Source organism: Rhipicephalus sanguineus, chromosome 1 (genome assembly GCF_013339695.2).
Source record: "Rhipicephalus sanguineus isolate Rsan-2018 chromosome 1, BIME_Rsan_1.4, whole genome shotgun sequence".
NCBI lineage: Eukaryota > Metazoa > Arthropoda > Arachnida > Ixodida > Ixodidae > Rhipicephalus > Rhipicephalus sanguineus.
In genome coordinates, this window is record NC_051176.1 from 37,097,321 (window position 1) to 37,119,442 (window position 22,122).

Sequence of the window (22,122 nt, forward strand, 5' to 3'; positions counted from 1 at the left end):
GCTTAAAATACTGAAAAAGAGTAGCCTGCTTTTTGTTGGCAATGGCGTGTTTGACGACTGCGTCCTCAACATAGTCCAGGCAATCCACAAGTGAAAGGCCGGTGCCTTCAATCGCACTGCAGTGGCGGCGCGCATAAGGTCCCTATATTTATAAAGGTAGCGACAACTACATGCGCGCCCTCTCGAGGGGTCCAAAGAGCAGCGATAGCAGACGACGCGCCGCTCGCTCCCGTGCATATTGCGGGCGCCTGAAACCGAACTCGGTGCTCGCTTGAACCGCTATATTATTAATATTTGTGGCTTAAGTTTAAGTTGCTCAATAACTTTAGCGAGCACCGGAGCACGTTGAATATTGAAATAAAACGCGTGCGTTTCCGAAGCAGATTCCGAGCGGGTTCCCCACAGCAGCAGTAATGCAGGGCATTTATTTTTTTTTCTTTGCATATTTTGACATTCAGCGCAACTTGAAGAACAGGTGGTGTTTGGGTGAGTTAAAAGTGCTTGTTTTCTAGCTCGAATAAAATAGGCAGGTAGTCAGCGTACTGCTACTTTCGGAAACTTCATCGGGCACCTAGCGCTCTTGTATTGCGTAGCGTAAAATACGCGCTATTATTGGTTTGGCTGTGTTTGTCAGTGTTCGGAAGTCTTCCCACGGTTACACGGTATTTTTAACTAAGCTTATTTTGTTTATACTCTAAGAGGTTTACTTAGGAGAAGAGGGGATATTCCTCATGCATTCCTCTCTTAGGAAAAGGGCTGATATTCCTCAAATTCAGTTGCACTGCATTTGAGGAATATCAGCAACTTGAGTACCTTTCAAGATTTCCCTGTGAGCTTGTGGTGTTGAAGCCACCTCGGTGAGAAAAACAAAGGCAGCTTTATTGGATTCCGAGCAATTTAATGTTAGAGATACGGGGCGTGACTCTCCATTGACTACTGCGCAAAAATCTACGGCATAAAGAATGCCGAAGCAATAATAGCGTTGCTGAGATAATGCTCATGCATATGCACGAACAAAAGCACGCCGGCCAGGCGAAAGGCTGCTTGAAGTTATAACCATTACAAAATCACTTACTTCGCATATCCGGGTGTTTTCTGTGGGCACACATTTCTTTCGACTGATTTTCTTGGGCCTTACTTCAGTATATATTTTTGTCACCGCGAGGAACGAAAAAAAAAAAGAAAAGCTTCGATCTGTCCTCCGCGCGGGGAGGCAACCAAAGGCATAGAGACCCGACATACTAGCACGTCACGCTCCAAACATTAAATTCAAACGCGGAATTCCTGCGTCCACTCAACTATAGGTACATAAACGCTTCTAGTTTGCAACAACAATGCGACAGAGGCGCGTGAAGTACTCTCTACTTGCTAAAATCGCCCCATCTCCACGCTCGAAAACAGTGATCCGTACCTATCGCCGGCACAGCGCTGCCGCCGCTGGACCCTTTGGGCGGGGCGCGAAGGCGAAAAGGTCACGTGTCGCCAACCGACCTATCGCAGGGCGCGGCGGCTGGATCAAGACCTTTCGCTACTTTTGAAAAATAGAGGGACTTTAGGCGCGCAAGGGCCAAAGCGGCTACGACCTCAGCTGATGTCGGGAGCGGGGCACCCTCAGCGCTTGCGGGATCCACCTCAGCAGCGTCTTCATTCGGCTGCTCAGCGGTAGCTTCGGCGACGATCTCTACATCCGTTAGCTCCGCCGTTGTACCAGTGCTGTCGTCACCTCCAACGAAGTCTTCGATGCACATGCTTTGCGGCTCCGCACCAACAAAGCTCTCCAGCTTGCTCCACGTTTCGGCGAGCTCGCTTTCTTCATCTGCGCATGCCAACCCAGCTTCCTCGGATTCTTCCACTGATGCTTCGTCAGTGTGTCCACCGAAGGCCGCGTGCTGACTCTTCTCGGCCTTGGCCTTTATGTCGGCTTTGTTTTTGAGCAGAGTACTCAATGTGCTCCTTGGTATGCCTAACCCGTCCGCGACGCTCGACTTCTCACCATTCTCAACGCGCTGGATTGCTTCCAGTTTTGCTGCAAGTCAGGGTCGTCCGTTTCTTCGCGTCTGCAGCCATCGTTACACACACCACAACGCGCGGCAGGCCTAACACACGAGCACAACAACGACCGATGCGACGGATGCCTGGTGATACTATCAAGGAGGAGGAGCTGGTGCAACAAGTGCAGTGCGTCGTTGCTGCAAGGCTGCGGCATGCGTATGCCGCTACGTTCAAGTGGCACACTCGGCGCCATCGATGTGTGCAGCAGTCGTAAACGCCCACCGCGCTACCGCTATTTTCGAGTTGCGGGAAAGCTCGCCGCCTGTCAACGGAGCGCGGGCGGTTTGGGGTGGCCGAGTTCGATATATCCATTATACGTCAAACTTCGTTCGAAATAAAAAATTAAAAATGCATGCGATTTCCCACGTGATATAGGAACCGTTCGATATAGGCAATAATTCGATATGTCCGTGTTCGATATATCGAGGTTTGACTGTATGCGTGCTAAGGAGTAATGTAAATGTGCACATGCTTGTCGTGTCAACCCTGGCCTGTTTTTAGATGCTGACATACAATAAAGTCGCATGGTTGCACGCATTTCTTGGAGCAAAAACGTGTATTAGCCGCAAGTGCACAATAAAGCCCATTTGATGCACAAGATGGTTCGTAACCTTATACAGCAGCAGCACGCTCGGCCCCCGTGGCTTCCATGTAAGCGGCCGTAGCAGACGTCGGCAGTCAGGGCATTGCCTAAGGCATTATGAGGAGCGTAACATTTTTTCAGAGCAGGTATTTAGCACTTCATATAGTCAGTGACGAAGCCGCCGCAGTATTTTACCGATTTCGTCTAAGGGAAGCGCAACAAGAATAATAATAAAGGAGGCGCGAGAGCAGCTGGGCGGGAGAGGGCTGGTGGAGCAATCCAACCTTGCATGTCACAGGGATGCCTCCGCATGGTGGCCCCACGGTATGTCCTCGTATCCAATATCGGAAACTATTACAGATAGAAGAACTTTATTTGTTGCAGTATGTACCTAGAAGTTTGGAGCAGTACACAGCAATAGCAAGTAGATCTTAATTTTTTTGTTCTACGTTTTTAAAATTTGTCTTAGGTGTGACCACTCCGTGGCCACATTCAGAACTATGGAGTTTAGTGTACTGTAATACAAGAAATAATGACCCAATCATAAAAGTGCTTCCTTTGTTGTGTCTTGTGCTTTCTACTATTGATTCATATCTTATGAATCAATGGGTGGTGGTCATTTTTCTATTGTTGGAAGAATAGATTGTTCTCTTAATTATATAGTCTGCTAACTTTACACGATAGCCACACTCGCGCACGCGAATCACAGCGGGAGAGCGATCGCGTTTCAAGACGCGCGCTGACATAACTTCTTTCCCCCGTGCCATCCCTCCCTGTCTAGCTTCCAGTGCGATCGTTGGGACAAGAAAAAAAGAGAAAGCGCTGAGAGCGTGCGCCAAACCCCCGTAACGCCGCTCGTTCTTGACCGATTCGAGAAATTTTTGCGGCAATCGATTCGGGAGGCAGTAAACTCCGATATTGAGGTCATTAGATCATTACTTGGAAAAGTGGTTCATGACCCCTTTAAAGGGACACTAAAGGCAAATAACAATTTGTCTCAGAGTGAAAGCTCAAGGTATGACAACGTCTGAAACTGCAATATAACAGCAGTGCCCTGCTTGTGGAGAAATTAAGCTAAACGCATCACACGACGCGCGCCATGAGTGGGACATTTTGGAAATGATCCCGATGGCGTGAGAGCGTCTGACTACAATTAATCACTTGTATCAAACTAGCCGCAATAAAAACAACCTTCCGTGCATCAAGAGACGTAACAAAATGCTGCTTGTTCGTTTCTGTTTGATTCATGGAAAAAAGAACCTCTTTGGCGCTGCCATAGGCAACGGCGCGCGTGGTTCAAAGGTTCCGTTTTCGCCGCACTGCACTTCGCCAGGCGCCCGGCTTCGCCCACGCCGTCGAGTCTCACTGGTAGTTTCGCTATCGCGTACTGCCGTGCATGTTTTGCACGCTGGTGAAAGTCGTTCTGACAGAAAGTTCAACAAAATGCCGCATGCACGTGATGTTTCCGGATGCCCGAATGGTGCATGCTACCAGTGCAAGCTGCCGCGCAGTAAAGGCGGGCAACGTTGGGCATGGCAGCAGTGACGTGAGAAACACCGCTTTCAGGTGGGTGACTTGAAGCGTGCTAACGCGATGCAGACCACTGAAACGCGATTTTATTTCAAAATAAGCACTTCCTTGGCACAAAAGTAGCACTACGAGGTTTCTGGACCGCTATTTCAACAATCAACATTGACTTAATATTTGCCTTTAGTGTCCTTTTAAAGGGCCCCTAAACCACCACCTAAAATTTTTTTAACATTTCAAGTAAATGCATGCATGGAGTTCAAAATGGCGTCACAATCAACAATGCCAAATGCGGCAGCGCTACGAGCTGCAGGCGCCCCACAAATTCCAAGAAACTATCCCTCCTCCTCTTCGTGCCTTTCAGCTTTCCTCATCCTCTGAATGTTCGCCGCGTCGTCAACGTGTCTGCTCATCATCCACAACCCCTGCCTGTCCGCTCGCAGGTACATGCACTTGCTGCTCTTCCTCCTCGCATTGCAAGGAGGAGTGCTTGGCCAGCCGGAGAGACAAGCTGACAAACAAAGCATTAAATTTTCGCCACCGCAGGAGGTGCAAATTTTTTTACAGATTTCTATGTAGTTTTCAGTGAAGATATTTCGGAACCAAATAGAAAAAGGGTGAAAATGCGACTTTCAGAAAATCGTTTTATTTTTTATTTTCCACGGCAAGAAAGCCGCGTCTCCCATTAAGAATAAATCCGTTCTTTCACAGAGTTTGTGACTCGTAATACTCTCCAGTTATAACAGACCCATTCAGCATTTACATAAAAGTCTGCTGTAACAGTACTTTGATTTTACATACTCCCTTTACAACAGACCAAAATCCTCTTCACTATGAAGGTCTGTTGTAATGAGGTTATACTGTAATAGCTTCCAGCCAGATAGTCATCACCAGAGTACATTTGTCCCTTATATTCTTGTTTTCTTCCTTCACTGGCTTGTTTTGTTATGTCTTCTCTACCTCTATTGGCAAAATACTGTCCGTGACAGAACACCTGGTATATAACCTGGTCGAATCAGTGTTGCGCCTGTGACAACCGCCTTGATAAGGTAAGCTCTGGCCATGCAGCTCTCGAAAATTACAACCCTGACAAAAGCTGGCAGTCTTGAGGGTTTCCATTCTGAGGAGCTCCATTCCTCCTCCGCATCCTTACGAGGAGCAGACTAAGCTCTTCATAATTACACTTTGCAGGAAGTTCACATCAATCGGAGTGTCTCTACAGGCAACTTTTGGTCCTTGCGGCAACGTGGAATGAGGAAAAACACCCCATCTACTCCAGTCTTAAAAGTGCGCTGTCTAAAGGGTTTCTTCAATGTCCTCACGAGGATATCTCATGCCACCGCAGCACAATCAACAAAGGTGCAAGTAAACTCAAATGCACAGGCCCACGTCTTTATGTGTGTCTGACACACACACGGCAAATGCAGTCGGTAAGAGCCACCGGTGATTGAAAAAGCTGCACCATGTGGCTATAAGTAGGCAGACTGCTTTTTTTGTTTTGTTTTAAACATGCTAAGTTCAGAAAAATTGCCTGTTTCGGCTTTAAAAAGTTCATTTGCAGCAGAAAGCTCAGGTTTTGCATCATTTTAAAAAGGAGGAGGTGCAGCCACTCATCTATTGGTTGCAAAAATCTCATCGTTTTGGCTCGATCAAAACAAAGAAAAACGTGTGGGGCAGTCCTTTAAGAAAGTTGTATTTTGTGTAACCGGTCCATTATGAGTATAACCACAACCTTGGGCACACCGCGCTCGAATGTCTCAGAACCTTCCAGATTATTTTAGAATCTTCTTATAAGCTTGAGTGTGCAACGCAAACAACAGTTTATTCTGGAACTAACCCGACCACCACCGATAATACTGGAACCTTCAATGCCACTGCTATAAAATGCCGATGCACTTTACTGCTGATCAGATTACTGAGAACCGACGACAGTGCTTACTGCTATCAGTGTACAGAGTGTATTCATTTCCTGGGCACAAGTTCACCCAAATAAAGGGTTTTGTCTTGAACACGCCGACTGCTGCCTTCTTCAACATCACGACAAAATATATGTACTGACCAATACTTCCATGCATTTACAAGCATTTTTACTGAACCTCCACTTTTCTTTAAATTATGATGTATAGTCAAACCAACTATAGCAAACTCAGGTGAATCAAATTATTTTTCATGCCAAACTACTTTCGAATACAACAATGCTTTAACGTCACTGCAAAGAAAAATCTATGGCTACATTGAATGAAAATTGCTGGAATACTTGATGCATCAATCATCAGGCAGTGTGAAACGCCCCAAGAAGTTGCTCTCCCTCACGGAAGGGGACCTTCCCACATGCATTTGGAAGAGGAGGACACCGCAGAGTTTGAGTGCTATTACAGTAAAAGCTCGTTAATTCGACACCCGTTAATTCAGAAATTCGGATCATTCGGACAGCTCTATTGGTCCCGGCCAAAGTGCATGTTAATCTATGGGACCAAACCTTCGTTAATTCGTCAGAATTGGGCTCCGTACCGCTTAATTCGGCCAAAATTCTGACGGCTGCCGCTACACTAATGTGTGGTAAAGCCACGGAGGAAGAATTCTTGAGGAGGCGAAACTGCGCTCGCTCGGGCGCCCTAATAAAGTCACGAAATCGGGCACAGCGCTCACGCGCCCTCTGTTGTGAGCGTCCGCTAGCGGAGAAGGAAAAATGCGCGCGTCCCTCTCACCGCGCTCTCCAACGAAGCTTGTCTGTTCAAGGCCAGTCGTCACCGATTCGCCGTTCGCGCTTCACGCCAGAATGGACGTGTTTTTGCGCGTCCTCGCCGGCTCCATATTATAACGCAACAGCGTTAAAGAGCCCGTTTCGCAGAGCTACCGGTGCCGGCGTCCGTGTCGGTGAGGCTAGCAACTGAGAAGGCTATGCGCACGGGGCCCGATTACGCTATCACTTTCTACTCTTAAGGGGAGACGTGGGTCTTAAAAAATGGTTTTTTAAAAGTTGGGTGAATGGCATGAAATTTAATACACTTATTCAGCTTTTTCTGCAGATTCAACATCTCTAAGTAGATTTTTAATAGCTGAATTAGAACAAAAGATATGCAATTTCTAACACATATTTAAGCATATTTCTTACGGGGATTTTAAGTATGTGGCAAGATTAGGAAGCTGGTCTAGCCGGTGATGCTATTTATTTTCTTATAATGTTGTTCACCAACTTATAATTCTCGATTATCAGAAATAGTATGCAGCAAAAAAATTTCACTCACATTTATGTCTATTAATTTTGCATCAAAGTTTGTTGAAGACAATTGGATTAGCATCACCGGCTAAACCAGCTCTCTGGCAGCCTTGCCACATACTTTGTTTCCGTGTTTGACAAAGCAAAGGCCGAAAATTCCCGTAAGAAATATGCTTTTAGAGATTGCACATCTTTTGTACTAATGCAGCTACCAAAAATCTAATTAGAGATTTGGAATCTGCAGAAGAAATGGGATAAGTTTGTTAAATTTCGTTCAGTTCACCCAGCTAATAAAAGAAATAAAAAAAAGGACCCGCGTCTCCCCTTAAAGGTGAAGCTCAAGCGTACTCCAAGTTTTTTCGGTAAATTAACGAGAAAAATGGCGTCACATGCAGGAAAATTACCACCGTGATATTTTTTGTACAACGTGAAATCTATAATTTTTGATAACGTGAACTCAATGAGTTAGGTATAATTATTTCAACGAATCATGGGACTTACCCTATATGCCATCAATTCAGAATTAGTTTGTTGCAGCGGCCGCATTTATATGGAGGTGAAATGCTAAAGGCCTGTGTGCTTACACTTAGGTGCACGTTACAAAACCCCAGGTGGTTGAAATTTCACATTGTCTTTTTTTGAGAACAGCAGACAAGTATCCGGAACAGCGCGTGGAAAGATTGAAGGCACGGCGTCTCGTAACAACACTGGCCGTTTCGGTTTGTCACGGAGAACTTCGCCACCAAGTTCGCCATAATAGCGCCGCCTGTCTATGTCACTGTCCGAGAAGTGCTCCTCGGAAGCGTATTCACGAGGCGTCAGCTGTCGGTCTTTTCTTGGTATGGCGCGAGCCAACGCTTCCAACCTCACTGGGTCACTAGGAACTTCGATGGTAATTACCTTCTCCTTGCAGGACGCGCACCCACTGCTGCAGTTCGGCACGACACATTTCCGCCCCATCCTGAAGAAGCACTGGTCGAAATCTGCAAAGCACTCTCCTTTGTCGCGGCGTGAGAAGCGCGCGCAAACATCAAGGAGTCGGCGCCGCCGGCGCAACGCGCGGAAGCCACTGAGAGCGCTAAAGAGAAAGAAGCCAGCAAAAGCAAAGGAAACTTTCCGTCCCAAGGCCACCTACGCATGCGCGCGCACAACATGCGAGCGAGGAGCGCGTGCATGCGGCAGCAGACGTTGTCTGCTCAGGGGCCACTACTAGCCGTTCGTTCCAAGCGCTGTACGGCCTATAATTCTGGCAGTATCGATTAGGAACTGCAGCTAAAATGTCTGTCATATCTGATTGATGTTACAGACAGAAATCTTAGAAATTTTACAATGTACGAGGCGCTATCACGATTTTTATGCGTCGCGTCCATAGAAGAGCGTGTAAAAGGTGGCAACAGGCCGAAAGCGTCATCTGTCGTGCTTCGGCGTAACCGCATTCCGCCGTGACGCTATCGCGCCGCCCTCGCGAGCTGCCGCGGCCGAGAGATTCTCCTCCTCAAATCTTTCTCCGTGGGTAAAGCAGCGCTGGCACCACTGGGGCGAAACCGAAACTTGAGTGACATCGCCATCAACTAGTGGGGGTGATCGCAGCATCACCGAACGTCGGTGTCTTCTTTCTTTGCTCCACTGCGCATACGACGCCATTTTCCCTTGTGTTGTGTCGGTACCGTCTCTTCTTGCGGAGTTCTTGTTTTTTCCCGTTGTGACCGTGTTTACATGTGAGGCCCGAGCATGCGGCAGTAGCCGACGGTGGCATCGACAAGGTGTCAGCCGAGTCCACCGACGGTGACTGCCCGACCTTCGATGCTGTCCTTCCCACAGATATGACCCTTCAGGACTACATCGCGATTGATGATTGTGTCGCCACGACTGGTCTCCTGCCCGATCAAGGAATTATTAATGATGTCGCGACCTCATCGCACCTCACGGGAAATCTCGGAGGCGCTTTTGATATCCGATAGCACTTCCGACAGTTTGCGTGCTGTTGGCCATTTGGAAAAGTTAAGAAAAATTGTAATGTAAGCCGGAATATGCGTGAAAACGCAGACGACCATTACAAAATACTTCAGCAAATAAAGGTATGCTTCTCTAACTTGATTTTAATGTTGTTTTTCCTGTTCATTCGTTAATTCGGCATTCGGTTAATTCGGACATTTTTTCCGGTCCCGTGAAATCCGAATTAACGAGCTTTTACTGTATATGCTTTCTCCCACGATCCCTTGTCGTCGCACCCGTCATGCCCGGTCGCCATTCACACCTCCACGATTCCCTGCTCTCTTGGTTAATTCTCCGTAAAGCTGGTGATGATCAAGAGAGTCAAACTTGGAGAAAAGAAGTACGAGGTCAATCTAAAGCATCCCAAGAAGCATGCAGAGTATGGCCATTCCAGCACCTGACAAGTACGCACAGCTGCATTCAAGGACGTTGAGGCGTGGATTACATCGACAGCATATTTTCTCACATGTAACTTCCAACCCCACCTACAAATCGTGGGAAAATAAAATCCTCGTTTATCACCATGACACTGCATTCCTTGAATTATCATGAATCTGTGCCGTGTAAATCAACTCACACAGAAATTCGCAATAAGAATACAGGAAATTTATAAAAATTTTGAATTATTAACTACATGATGTCTGTAGATACCTATTAATGTAAATTATTGCCCTACTTCACGAGCTGCTTCACTTGCGCTTATGAAATGTGTGAACCCAAGGTACTCATGCTTGCAAGCATAGTTCCCAACGCGTGAGTAAAAATCAAAGTTTTGCAAGGTGAGACCCCCTTGTCTGCCTGGACACCCTTGTAGCCAATTGATGATCATGTTTTTTTTAGACATCATTTTATAACGAAATCTTTAGTGGTGATGCATTACTTGTGGCCCGTGGCCCATAGGTCTCCAGTATTGCAAGTATGGTTCACCGCATGCAAAGAAAAGCACATTGGTAGAAACGTTTCAGGCCAAAAACAACCAGTGGATGCTGAATGGGCCAGCGTAATCAAAACGAGGTGCACTCACCAGGTAGCTTGTTGATGTCGAGGCTAAGCTGACGCTTCTCGTCATACGACATCGGCTTGGCATTGTCCTCGTCCTCACTGTCGAAGGCCGGCAGGCTTTTGCTCTTTTTGGACGATTTACTGTTCGACCGCTGGCGCTTCTGCTGGCCCCCGCCAGATTTGGTGCCACCCGTGGTAGGCCCTGCTGTCACTGCCGCGGCAGCACCCGCCGTCGTCGTGGCCGTTGCCCCCTTTGCCCCTTTGGCCCCCTTGGAGACCTTGGGTGTCTTGGCAATTGCCACTGGTGTGGTGGGTGTCGTGCCCAAGGCCACTTCCGAAGTAGGAGGTGCCATGGCCGCCGGCAGCTCAGCCTCCATCTTGATCTCCTTGGGTTCAACAATCACATCACCCACCACCTTGTCCCGCTTGGCCTTCTTCTTCTTCTTTTTCTTGTCCTTCTTGCGACTCTCGGCTGCCAGAAGACTGATCTGCTCAGTCACTTTGCGCAGCTGCATTGAGAAAAGATGCAGTTTGCAGCAGATACACCAACAAGGCTCCACTTTCTGACAGCCATGGCTCATCAGAAAGGCAGAGATCATGCCTGGTGGTACGAAATCACCAGTTCAGATGACACGCAAAAGCTTCTCATCACTTGCACGAACACTGTCAAGACCTATACACGTCGTCATTAAAGTCACACTAGGCAACCAGTATTCAGGATCCATACAGTAACATGCTAAAGAGCTGATGAACAGGAGGAAGACTCATCACTCCTGTTCATCATCAGCCTGACTACGCCCACTGCAGAGCTAAGGCCTCTCCTACCGTTCTGTAAATAACCCAGTCCTCTGCTTGCTGTGGCCAAATTATACCCCAAAACTTCTGAAGGGGGGACGAGGCTCTCAAAATCGCAAAGAATGTCGGTTTTGGAAATTGCAATTTCCAAGTTATGCTTTGCAAAATAGCCTTTCATGCCCTAGCATAATAGAGTAAAACTTTGCCTATACGAATCTCGTGGGGCAACAAAAATATTCGTATCATCCGAAATTCATATCACCAGAAAACATGGAAAATTAGTATGCGACAAAAGAAAGATGGCATACGTTTCCACTCATTGTTTCTCAGGGCTACAGCAACATCATGAACAGTGAAGTTTTTAGACGTCAACAATCATACTTGCTCTCATAAATATACGGCGTGTGAGCATGTGTGCAATGAAGGAACCAGATGCACTGTGATCTGTGATTTCCATGTCTCCCACAGCAGTGCGGGCAGCACCTGCTCGTACCTGCGCGGTAACGTACGTTTGTATCAAATGTCGCAGGGTGAAATTTGGCTCGCAACAACCGTACTCCATTACACTGCAGACTATTGGGCCTTGGCCGGGACCACAGAAAAATTCCTATCACCCAGAGTTTCGTATGAACCATGATTGTATCACGGAGGTTCTACTGTACATGTTTAACACATTTGTCCATCACGCCTGCTCTATCGCAGTCATAGAGCCAGTGAAAAAAAAAATTATCCCGTCCACGTGGTGGTATTGGTGGTGGTGGTATGTGACATGAAAAGGGGGAGAGCATGTTTCAGATGAACTGGGTCACGCGCTGCAAGCACAGTGTAAAGGAAGTAACGGGACAAGTACAGTCGAACCCACTTATAACAATATTCAAGTGCCACGAAAATTTAATCGTTATAACCGTTGTTATAAATGGGTTACATGAAAATAAAAAAGCTAAATATAGTCAACTGCTGATTTTTCAGATATGCTTGAAAATTTGAACGCTTGCATGGCGCCAGCACAAGTCCCATAGACGTCAATGTATAAGAATGTCTGAAATTCCCAACGCTGAAACTCTTCGGTGTCCTATTTTTCGGACTTCCTGCGCAAACTGCAGGTCCGAAACGTGATTAATTTAAGGCCCCTCCCCGCACTCCCGCGTCTGTATGTTCGAACCAGTGTTGCGGAATGGGCGCCTCCATCCCATTCCAATTCCATTCCGGGGAATCGGAACTTGCCGCAATTCCATTAATTTCAATTCCAGTTCTCTATCAAATAAGAGAGACTATCGAAGGCACCTTAAACTTTAAATAAACAACAGCGACACACGCGGTGGCACAGACTTTCGGTTAGGTTGACTTTAATGACAAAAAGCGCACTGCTGGAATGGAGAGAGTGGAGGGCATCGGCGGCATTACGGAAAAGATCTAGTGGTGTTTGTTGCAACCAAGAATATTTTGGGCCATAAACAATCCGATGCCGAGTAAACAAGTGGACTAGTGAACTTTGCCGCAAGCTGTACTCTGAATGTGCGCATAAAGGCGCAGGGATATGGGATTGTAGCAAAATGGTGCAATTGGCGCAGTTGGACTACCACTAACACTACTATTTTTTTGGGGGGGGGGAGCCACAAGTGTCATGGCGGGCATGTTTGAAGCCATACCTGCCAAGTTTGGAGAAACGGGGGGGGGGGGGGCTGCCGATCGCAGCCATGGCACGCGCGCCATGGCTGCGAACGGCACTGATTAACACTCCTAGGTTTAAATGTATATACAGTGACAGTGATGCTACCGAGGACTTCTGATTTGGAGCAATTTTCGGAGCAGCAAAATTTCCGTTTTGGAGCACTCTGGAGCAGAAAAAATTTCATCTTGGAGCACTTTGGAGCAGATAATTTTGCATCTGGGAGCACTTTGGAGCAGCGAATTTTACATCCTGGAGTGCAATACAGAAGCATACAAGCGCGCGCCATGGCTGCCAATCGCAGCCATGGCGCGCGCGCCATGGGTGCGATCGGCACTGATTAACACTCCTAGGTTTAAATGTATATACAGTGACAGTGATGCTACCGAGGACTTCTGATTTGGAGCAATTTTCGGAGCAGCAAAATTTCCGTTTTGGAGCACTCTGGAGCAGAAAAAATTTCATCTTGGAGCACTTTGGAGCAGATAATTTTGCATCTGGGAGCACTTTGGAGCAGCGAATTTTACATCCTGGAGTGCAATACAGAAGCATATTGCATTAACATTCAAGCACCTCAGTATTATTATGGGGCTCTTATGAAGGCTAGAGATATTTCGATTCATTGCAAATCTCATGGAAAAAATCATCCCAGGAGCATAGGCGTGCGCACAGGGGGGGAGGGTGGGGGGCCATTATCACCTAAGAGGGGGGGGGGGGGCGCAAAATCTGCCCCGTACATTGACCCTTGCGATAGCAATTATATGGACACTCTCGGCGGATTTTCGCCGTCGCCGCTGCCGCAATTTTCCGTATAAAATCCAAATGAATAACATCACCACGCGCATTCTAGCCGCGGGTAAAAGCTCGCGAGCGCTGGCGACGAACGCGGCTGAAGCGGAGATTAAACTAGCCGGTCGTCTGTCTCCGCCGCACGGACAGCGCATGCGATAACATCTTCCCGCGTACGGGCCTGCCGTGGATTGCTCATCAAACAGAGAGGAAACGCCCCGCCCGTCTTTCGTAAGGAGCATGAAGGGTCGCCAGGGGAGCGGAAGGGGGGGGGGGGGCGCATCATTAGAAGGGCGCAGTCGCTTGCGCGCGCGCTATCTCGAGACATCAGGAGACGGCTCGTAAACTTGCTGTGCTCTCAACGCTTACTTCGCGTTTAGAGAACTCAGAGCAAGGAAACGCTTCGGTTCCTAGAGGGGCCATATTCCCTTAAACCAGCGTTTTGTTGAGTTACGCGAGATCGGATCCAAAAGAGTTAGCTGCTAGTCTTACTTCGTTTCACAATACAATTTTTTGGTATCGCATTCATTGCTTCACTCTTAAGCGAAACTGAGTTTTTTTAACCGTTAGCTATTGACCTCCGAAAGCGAGGGGCGGACGTGTAACATGGCGTAGCCGCTTCACTGTGGGCCATCAGCGACGGGCCCGCTACTGACAGCTGCGCATTTGCGGCTGCTCCGACCAGGAGATATGATTTTACTAATGAGATGACATTTTTAAAAAAGCAAGCAAAAAAATTCGAATTGGAACCCGAGCACGTGAGCTCGAAAGGGCAGGGCCTTTTAGGGGGTATTTACCGCAGAGTGATTACAAACTCGGACGTGCTGGCGGAAGGAATTACGAAAAAGCTGTTCTGGATGAAGATCCATGGATAAAGTATATCTGAGGAAAAGTGTCAACGCGTTTCCACCGTTCGCGTGCTCTTCCATAAACGCGAAGCAAGGAAAATTCGATATTGTCCCTTATATCTACTGCGAGCGATCCCAGATTTCATTCCGCGATGTCCGGAAACAGAAGTGACAGACATTTTAGCGGCACTCATGTAGTTATTACTGAACACTGCTTTCCTTACGTGCCGTGCGACGCTTGAAACGAGCTATCAGCAGCGTTTCTGGAACAGACGACGTCCGCCGATGAATCGCCGTCGCACTTTCTCGCTACCGATAGGCCTAGACGTCACTAGCCTCTGCGGAGAGCGCGTTTTGCTGTCGAGCCGACTTGCAGAACAGAAGCTGCGTCGGCACCGTGCATGGCATCGTGGCTTACTCGGAACGCACGCGCGAGCGCTATTTATTCAGCGGAATAATTCTTGGTCCATGATTGCGACTTTATTGGCAGCCCCAAGATCGAGCTGCACATGTTCTGACGCGCCGGCGGTGCGATTGCCGGTGATAGACGCCTCCAAACCCGAGACTTTGGCGCAGTTTGGCGCAAATTTCGTCGATATTATCAGGATGGCGCAGTAAATCTTATTTGGCGCACTTTGGCGCAGTAGGCGCAGGAGTGGAATCACTGCAGTGAACTCCCGTTAAGACGAACTCGGTTAAGACGAATTCTCGCTTATAGCGAACAACACGAGACCATTTGTTTGGTTTCCCATAGACTCAATGCAAAAAAAATTCGCTTAAGACGAACCACCCAACTGTACTCTTCTGTTAAGACGAACTTTTGCGGTGATCGACAACGCTAGCGATTCTGCGAAACGAACGCTGCAGTCTTGGTGGGGCATTCAAGCGACCGAGAAAAAGCAAAAAAGATAAAAAAGCGCTTCCTGGAGCAAAGACGGGAAGCAAATCGCGACGCGGAGAGCACGAGATAAACTAAGAAGACCAGTCGGCAGATAAAGCCGGTATCCCCTCTCACCCCCCCCCCCCTGTGGGTGGGGGAGGTGTGGGCTTTATCAGCAAAGAAAGCAACAAAAAGAGTAGGGGGATTTACAACTTGGACCCCCAAGCCATTGCGTCCTTTTGTATGCAGAAGAAAAGGAACTGCCAGGGCAATAAATTTTACATTCTTTGAGGGCAAATTGTGCTTGTTTCTCAATTTTTTTTCCTAATCGTCAACATAGGAGCGTGTTACAGTTTTATCATAAAATGTGGTAGCAAATATCTTCATGGGCATTTTTATTTTTGAACACGCGAAATCGGGTGCTCGTAAGATTCGTGTAAATACTCTGCTTGAAGGCATAGTTTTTATCTAGATGAGCCAAATAAATGCTTTTTCTAGTCTTTTTGCCACCATTTTAAGGGGGGACACGGGTCTTAGAAGGCCGAAAATCGCGAAAAAATCGACTTTTTGAAGCTAACATTTTCAGAATCTATATCTATTTTTGCACAAATCTGCTTAAGTTTCTAGCTTCTATTTTCATTATTTCCGCCGTAAAATCAATTTGTAACACCAATATGAGGTGTGTCTGAGCCCAAATTGACGCTAAAATCGCGCTCTTTCCATGCCGAACCGTTGCCGGTACACACGGGCTATCGTGGCCATCTTGATCTCGTTTGGAAGAGCCGTTCTTCATCTTCAATTTCCCGCCACCGCTGGCTCGCCTTGCTCATTGGTTTTCTAGCAAAAACGCGTCATCGAGAAGTACAAGCGCGCGATTCCATTGGCTGCTTGGGGCACGTGACAAAATCTAGGCATCCGATTGGCCAAGCGGCGTTTCCGGCGTCTGCTTCACCGCCGAGACGCGCGTGAGCGTGCGCCATTTTGTCCTGGTGTTGTCGACTGCCTACAGCTATGGGTTGTGTCCACGAAGAAGTTCCGCACCAAACACAAATTTGGAAAGCGGGTGAGGCGATCGCTAGCCGAGAACTTAAGGAAGCGCCCCGCAACGACCCAGGACAACGAGGATGACGAACTCGCAGCGGCCGTCGACGACAGCGCGGTAGGCCTAACGGACGCTAGTCCTACGAGCCCGTCAGTTGCCGACAACGTCGCGGAAAGCGGCCGTGTGCGTCACGACACACAAATTCTGCAGCCCCAACAGATAGAGGACAAGAAGAAGAAGGCAGAAGAGAAGCTGCAAGAGATTTCATCTGTTGCGGCGACGGAACGGAAGCGCAGCCTTATCGCTAAACGCGCGGTCACCGCGGGTCCCCCATCTGATAAAACGACCTTCACCATCCTGGACTTGGAGGCGGTAAATGCTTTGATAATATTGCATTTAAAGTGCAAGATTTGCAATGGAGACGCCGAGATCAGGAGAGGCGAGCGGGAATACGGCCTTGCCGTCAAGCTTGAGCTAGTGTGTGTGAACAGCGGTGACGGGTCGTCAAAGTGGAGTTCGCCGCGCGTCGACCGACAGCAGAAAATAAATCCATTCACAGTGAACGTGCTCGCCACCCGCGCAATGCAGGCTACTGGCAACAGGCAGACTGCTTTTAACGACATATTTGCAATGATGAACATATCGCGTCGCGGCCTCCACACGAAAACGTGGCAGGCGTACGTGAAGAAGAAGCTAACACCTGCTGCTACTCTTGCTGCCTCGAAACTCATGAGTGAGTGCGCGAGTTCGGTTCGCGACATCTACGCAGAACTTAACGTGGACAACCCGGGAAACATCGCCGTGTCATACGACGGATCGTGGATGACGCGTGGACACTCGTCGCACATTGGCTTCAGCAAGCAAACGCTCGTCGGCTGATAACTTGCAGCAAAACTTGAAAAAAAGGCATGCTCATGCGAACAATCAGTCTGATTATATGCCTGGTGCATATTAATCACTAAAAGTATGTGTGCCTTTGATATTTTTCATTCTGTAATGCTAAATAAAGTTTTAACCTTTTTTTGCTCATTTTCTCAGAACATGGATTTTGGCCACTTCCCTTGTTTGCTGCTTCTGTAAAAGTCGACCTAGGACAGCTAGAGCTACAATTCCTTTTGCACAACCTAGCTAAATGTGCATAAAAAGCAATGCTGCAAGCAGATTTTCAATCTGCAATTTCAATTTTTTTTATATTAATTTAAAATTTTCTTGTTTTTGGCTAGGTGTAGACCATGAACTCATTAGTGCTGTAACTTTAGTAGTTGTTCAATTTCCAATCAGCTTGCAGCGTTGCACTCCTTAGGCTTTCTAGTACAGTGGAACTTCGATTATACGTCCCCCGGTCCTGCGACGACCCGCGTTTTACGACGAATTGGCTTGGTCCCGGCAAAACCCCCATAGAAATAATGTATTAAAAACCTCAATTGTACAACGCAATTTTACGCCGGCCCCGCCTCGTACGACGCTTCGCTGGACTGTCCGAGAAAAAAAAAAGACCTACGATGACGCGGGCTGGAACGCAAACACACTGCGGCCGGGCGAAAAAAGTCGGGAAACCGAGGAACCGAGTTCGTATCCGCGCTGCCACCACAGGGCCTCTTCAATTTTTCGACACGCGGTCGGCCATAGCTAGCCAGAGCCAACGTTGGCCAGAGCCAGCCGGAGCGCATTCGTTTTGTCGCATTGCACTGCGCACTTCCGTTGTCGCCTTTTTTTTTTTTCTCTCTCTTCTTTTGGGTGGTTTTGTAGTGACCGTTGTGAGCAGATAACATGACAGATAATTTCGAGCTCACTTTCTAGTATGCGATAACTTTCACTAGATTTCGTGTCGTTATACCGGACGTGTTGAACAGCGATTGTTGAGCCAACGTTTGCGACAGCCGCGGGAACCAGAACTCGCCGCTGTCTAGCTACCAGAGGGCTGGGGTGTTTTAGCCGCTCGCGATTGGTCGAAGCTTGCAAATCGAATAGGCCTACTGCCGTGCGTGCTGCCATTCAGCCATTCCTTCACATGTTTGCCTCATCGGTTGGTTTTGCTGCGCCGCAGCTGCTGTGTCCACGTGCAAAATTTTCTGTGTTCGGACATTGGTGTGCAAGGAAGCTTTCGAATTCTTGGTTGCGAGTGCTGCGTCTCGCAATGTCGCGGAACCGAAAACCGCTGACGCTCGGAGAAAAGCTTCGCATAATCGAGGAGGCGGAGAAGCGGAACGGAGCAACAAAGGCCAGCATTGCCCGCGACCTGAACATTCCCGAGTCGTCGCTGAAAACGATCCTCGCGAAGAAGGACAGCATCCTACTAAATGCGGCAAAGTTCGGCCTGAACAGGAAGGCCGCGAAAGATGGCAAATATGCTGCAATGGAGAAGGCCCTCGTTGAGTGGTTGCGTCAGGCCCGCAGTTCAGGAATTGCCGTGGATGGCGCAATTTTGAAGGAGAAGGCTGAGACAGTTGCATTGCGCTGCGGCATTGACGACTTTAAAGCCTCCAATGGCTGGTTGGATCGCTTTAAAAAACGCAGTGGAGTTGTGTACAGCCGCTGCTGTGGAGAGAGCGCGTCAGTCAGCTCCGATACTGTAGAAAAGTGGACTGCATTGCTGCCGGAATTGATACGGGAATACAAGCCGTCCGATGTGTTCAACGCGGACGAAACTGGATTATTTTATAATATGCAGCCAGAACAGACATTGGCATTCAAAGGAGAGAGCTGTCACGGGGGTAAGCGAAGCAAAAGAGCGTCTTACCGTATTGCTTTGCGCTAATGAAGACGGCTCTGAAAAGCTTCCTGCCCTCGCGATCGGCAAGTTTGAGAAGCCGCGATGCTTCAAGAATTTGAAAAGGCTGCCGTGCCAGTACACGTTCAACCGGAAAGCCTGGATGACGGCTGCTATGTTTTCTACGTATCTGCAGCAGCTGGACTCCAAAATGGGGGCTAAGAACAGAAAGATTCTTCTTCTGCTTGACAATGCGCCATGCCATCCATCAGATATGTCGCATTTGAGAAATGTGAAAGTTGTATTTCTGCCCCCCAATTGCACTAGCCAGCTGCAGCCACTTGACACTGGCGTCATCAAGTGCATGAAACAGAAATATCGGAAGTTTCTGGTGCAGCGTCAGCTGGCGGGCATGGAACGCAAGCAGTTGGATAAGAAGCTTTCTGTGCTTGATGCAATGCACTACATTGCTAGTGCATGGGACGCAGTCACGCCAGAAACCATCGCCAACTCCTTCAGGCACTGCGGCTTTAATAGAAGTGGTGCTTGTTCTACCAGTGAAGCTGCAGTGCCTGTTGACGACGAACCAGAGTTCGGCAGCCTGGAGCTGCCTGGATCTTTCGCGGACTATGTTGGTGCCGACGACGACGTTGCAGTGTGCAGTGAAGTGTCGCTGGATGACAGTATCGAAACTGTGCGTCCCGACACTGCGGGAACTTCCGACGAGGAAGAGATGGACGACGCTGCAGAGGCTAGCGCGTCCGTTCCGACTTACGCGGACGTGTTGTGCTACGTCGACCACATTCGGCGGTTTGCTTGCGCACGCGACGAGATCGGCGACTTGCTGCCAGATGTTGCAGCTATCGAAAGAAAGCTGATGCGTCGTGGCTGGGCAAACTCTCAGAAGAAAATTACAGATTTTTTTAAAAGGTAAGAAATAAAGGTTCGTTCATACCTCCGATAAAATGCGTGGTTGTCATTTTGTCAATTAATTTAATCTACGTTCCTCGAAGCAGCGCAGGTTTGTGCCGCGGACTTTCTTAGGCATTATGTGCCCGCTGTTGTGGGGCAACAATGACCGTTACTGCCTATATTCTCGGTTTTTCGATTATACGGCGCCCGGATTATACGACGATTTTGCGCGGTCCCCTGAAAGTCGTATAATCGAAGTTCCACTCTATCTATACAGTCGCCGACCGTTTATTCGGACTCGGCGGGAACCGCTGAAAAGTCCGAATAATCGGGAGTCCGAAAAAAAGGATTCACCAGAAAAAAGCACTTTTATTGGCCCAGCGGCCGGAAAAAACTTGTTAGTGCGCGTCTGTACACATGTACGCTTACGCGCGACCAAGTCGGCCTGTATTTCAGCCAATGTTTGGCCACCCCTGCGGGTCGTCAATAGCACTGCAACAGCCTACGTTAAATCCGCATTTGATGGCTGTGGCGTGGGAGGTGCATCATCACGGCAGTCACTGTCCACATGCGCTGGTTCGAGTAGCTGACGGATCTCATCGCCCAACTCGGCGAAAACTCCCAAGCAACTTCCACCTGGTGAATAATCGCCGCTTTTTTTCGCCATCGTCAGGGCCTTGTAGTTGCCGCGTCTCTTTAGTTCCGACGGCGCACATGGAACGGGCAGCGTCGGAGCAATTTCAGCAGATCAGGCCTCGCATGAGCAGGACACAAAGCTCGGGATGCAGATCAGGCCTAGCCACAGAAACATGAGAACGCAAACCCTCACACGCCAAAAGGAAACGATGTTGGTCTAGTTGATGTTGCAGCGCTTCTGTAATCTGTTGTCGTACTCTCTTCGTCCGAATTAGGATCCGCGTCGTACTCGTACGCGCTGTCATTCGCCTCAAACGCCGCACAGAGCAGATTCCAAGCTTGGCTTGGCTTGGCCTGCTGTTTGGCCGTTGTAGCCGTTCAATGGATACGTGACTGGCTAAAGCCAAAAAGCAACCGTTACGTGTAGCCAACAAACATAGCCTTCGAGATCGGTAACTTCTGCGTGGATTTTTGACACTGGCACGATCTCCAGTTATAGCCAGTGCAACATTTCAGTGCTGGCAACCTAGTAAAAATATTGTAAACATTGCTGACAGCTTGTTATGGCGTTCAACGTCGCTTTTATCAGCCAGTCGGAGTCCGAAAAATCGAACGGCGGGCTGTGGGGCGTCCGAATTTTCGGTCGTGAGTTTACATTACTTCAATGGGACGAGTGGCGGTGCCGCGAAGGTGTCCGAATAAACGAGCATGTCCGAATTTTCGGCGTCCGAATAAACGGTCGGCGACTGTATATGGGTTTATAATGATGTTATGTTGCATAGATAATTTTTTATTGTTTCAGCAATAGAATGAAATTACTAATTATCTCTGGAAATAATTGACCTGTGTAAAATATAACTAGATAGTTAAATAAAGCTAAAAAAACTGAACAAAGCAGTGCAGTTTCATCTAATTTGGCCAAGAAATAACCTATGTTATCTCTAAAAACCATGTCCCCCCTTAAAGGACCACTGACAGCGAAATTTTTGTTGGAGACTTTTTTGCTGTAATTTGTAGCTTTGTGTCTGGTAATCTCTAAATTAAATCGTAAATGCTCTAGCGTATCGTACAACTAATTCTAGCGTAGTTAATTGTGCCAATTTTAGCATCACTTCAAAACGCCCGCCTAAAAACCACAAGAAACTGGCGCCCCATGCGGGGGAGCGTCAAAGACCACGTGCACTCAAGCTGTGGTGACATTGACAGCGGCCCCGCGCGCGGTAGAGATTGAAAGTATGTAGGTGCCCCCTGCGGTGGGGGATGTGGCGGAATTTCCGGCTCTTGTTTGGCCACATTGTTGCACTTGCTCCTGCAGAGAGCGGCAGTGGGTGTCCAGTCTGCAGCTGGATGGTCGTCTGCAGCTCGTCACAGTCTGCAGCTGGATGGTCGTCTGCAGCTCGTCAAACGGGTGGTGCAAGCCACCAGAGTAGTCTAGTAACACTTTATGGAGACTTCTCCTTGC

General features: G+C 48.2%; 1 protein-coding gene across 15 annotated transcripts in view; it reads right to left on the reverse strand.

Moving 5' to 3' along the window:
- Positions 1–22,122, reverse strand: part of LOC119390600 (bromodomain-containing protein 3) — a 197,157-nt gene that overhangs the window by 64,537 nt on the left and 110,498 nt on the right. For all 15 annotated transcript variants that reach the window (XM_037658218.2, XM_049414078.1, XM_049414082.1 and 12 more), the window contains one exon: positions 10,402–10,888. In XM_037658218.2, the coding sequence (XP_037514146.1) occupies positions 10,402–10,888 (487 nt within the window). The remainder of the gene's footprint in view (positions 1–10,401; positions 10,889–22,122) is intronic.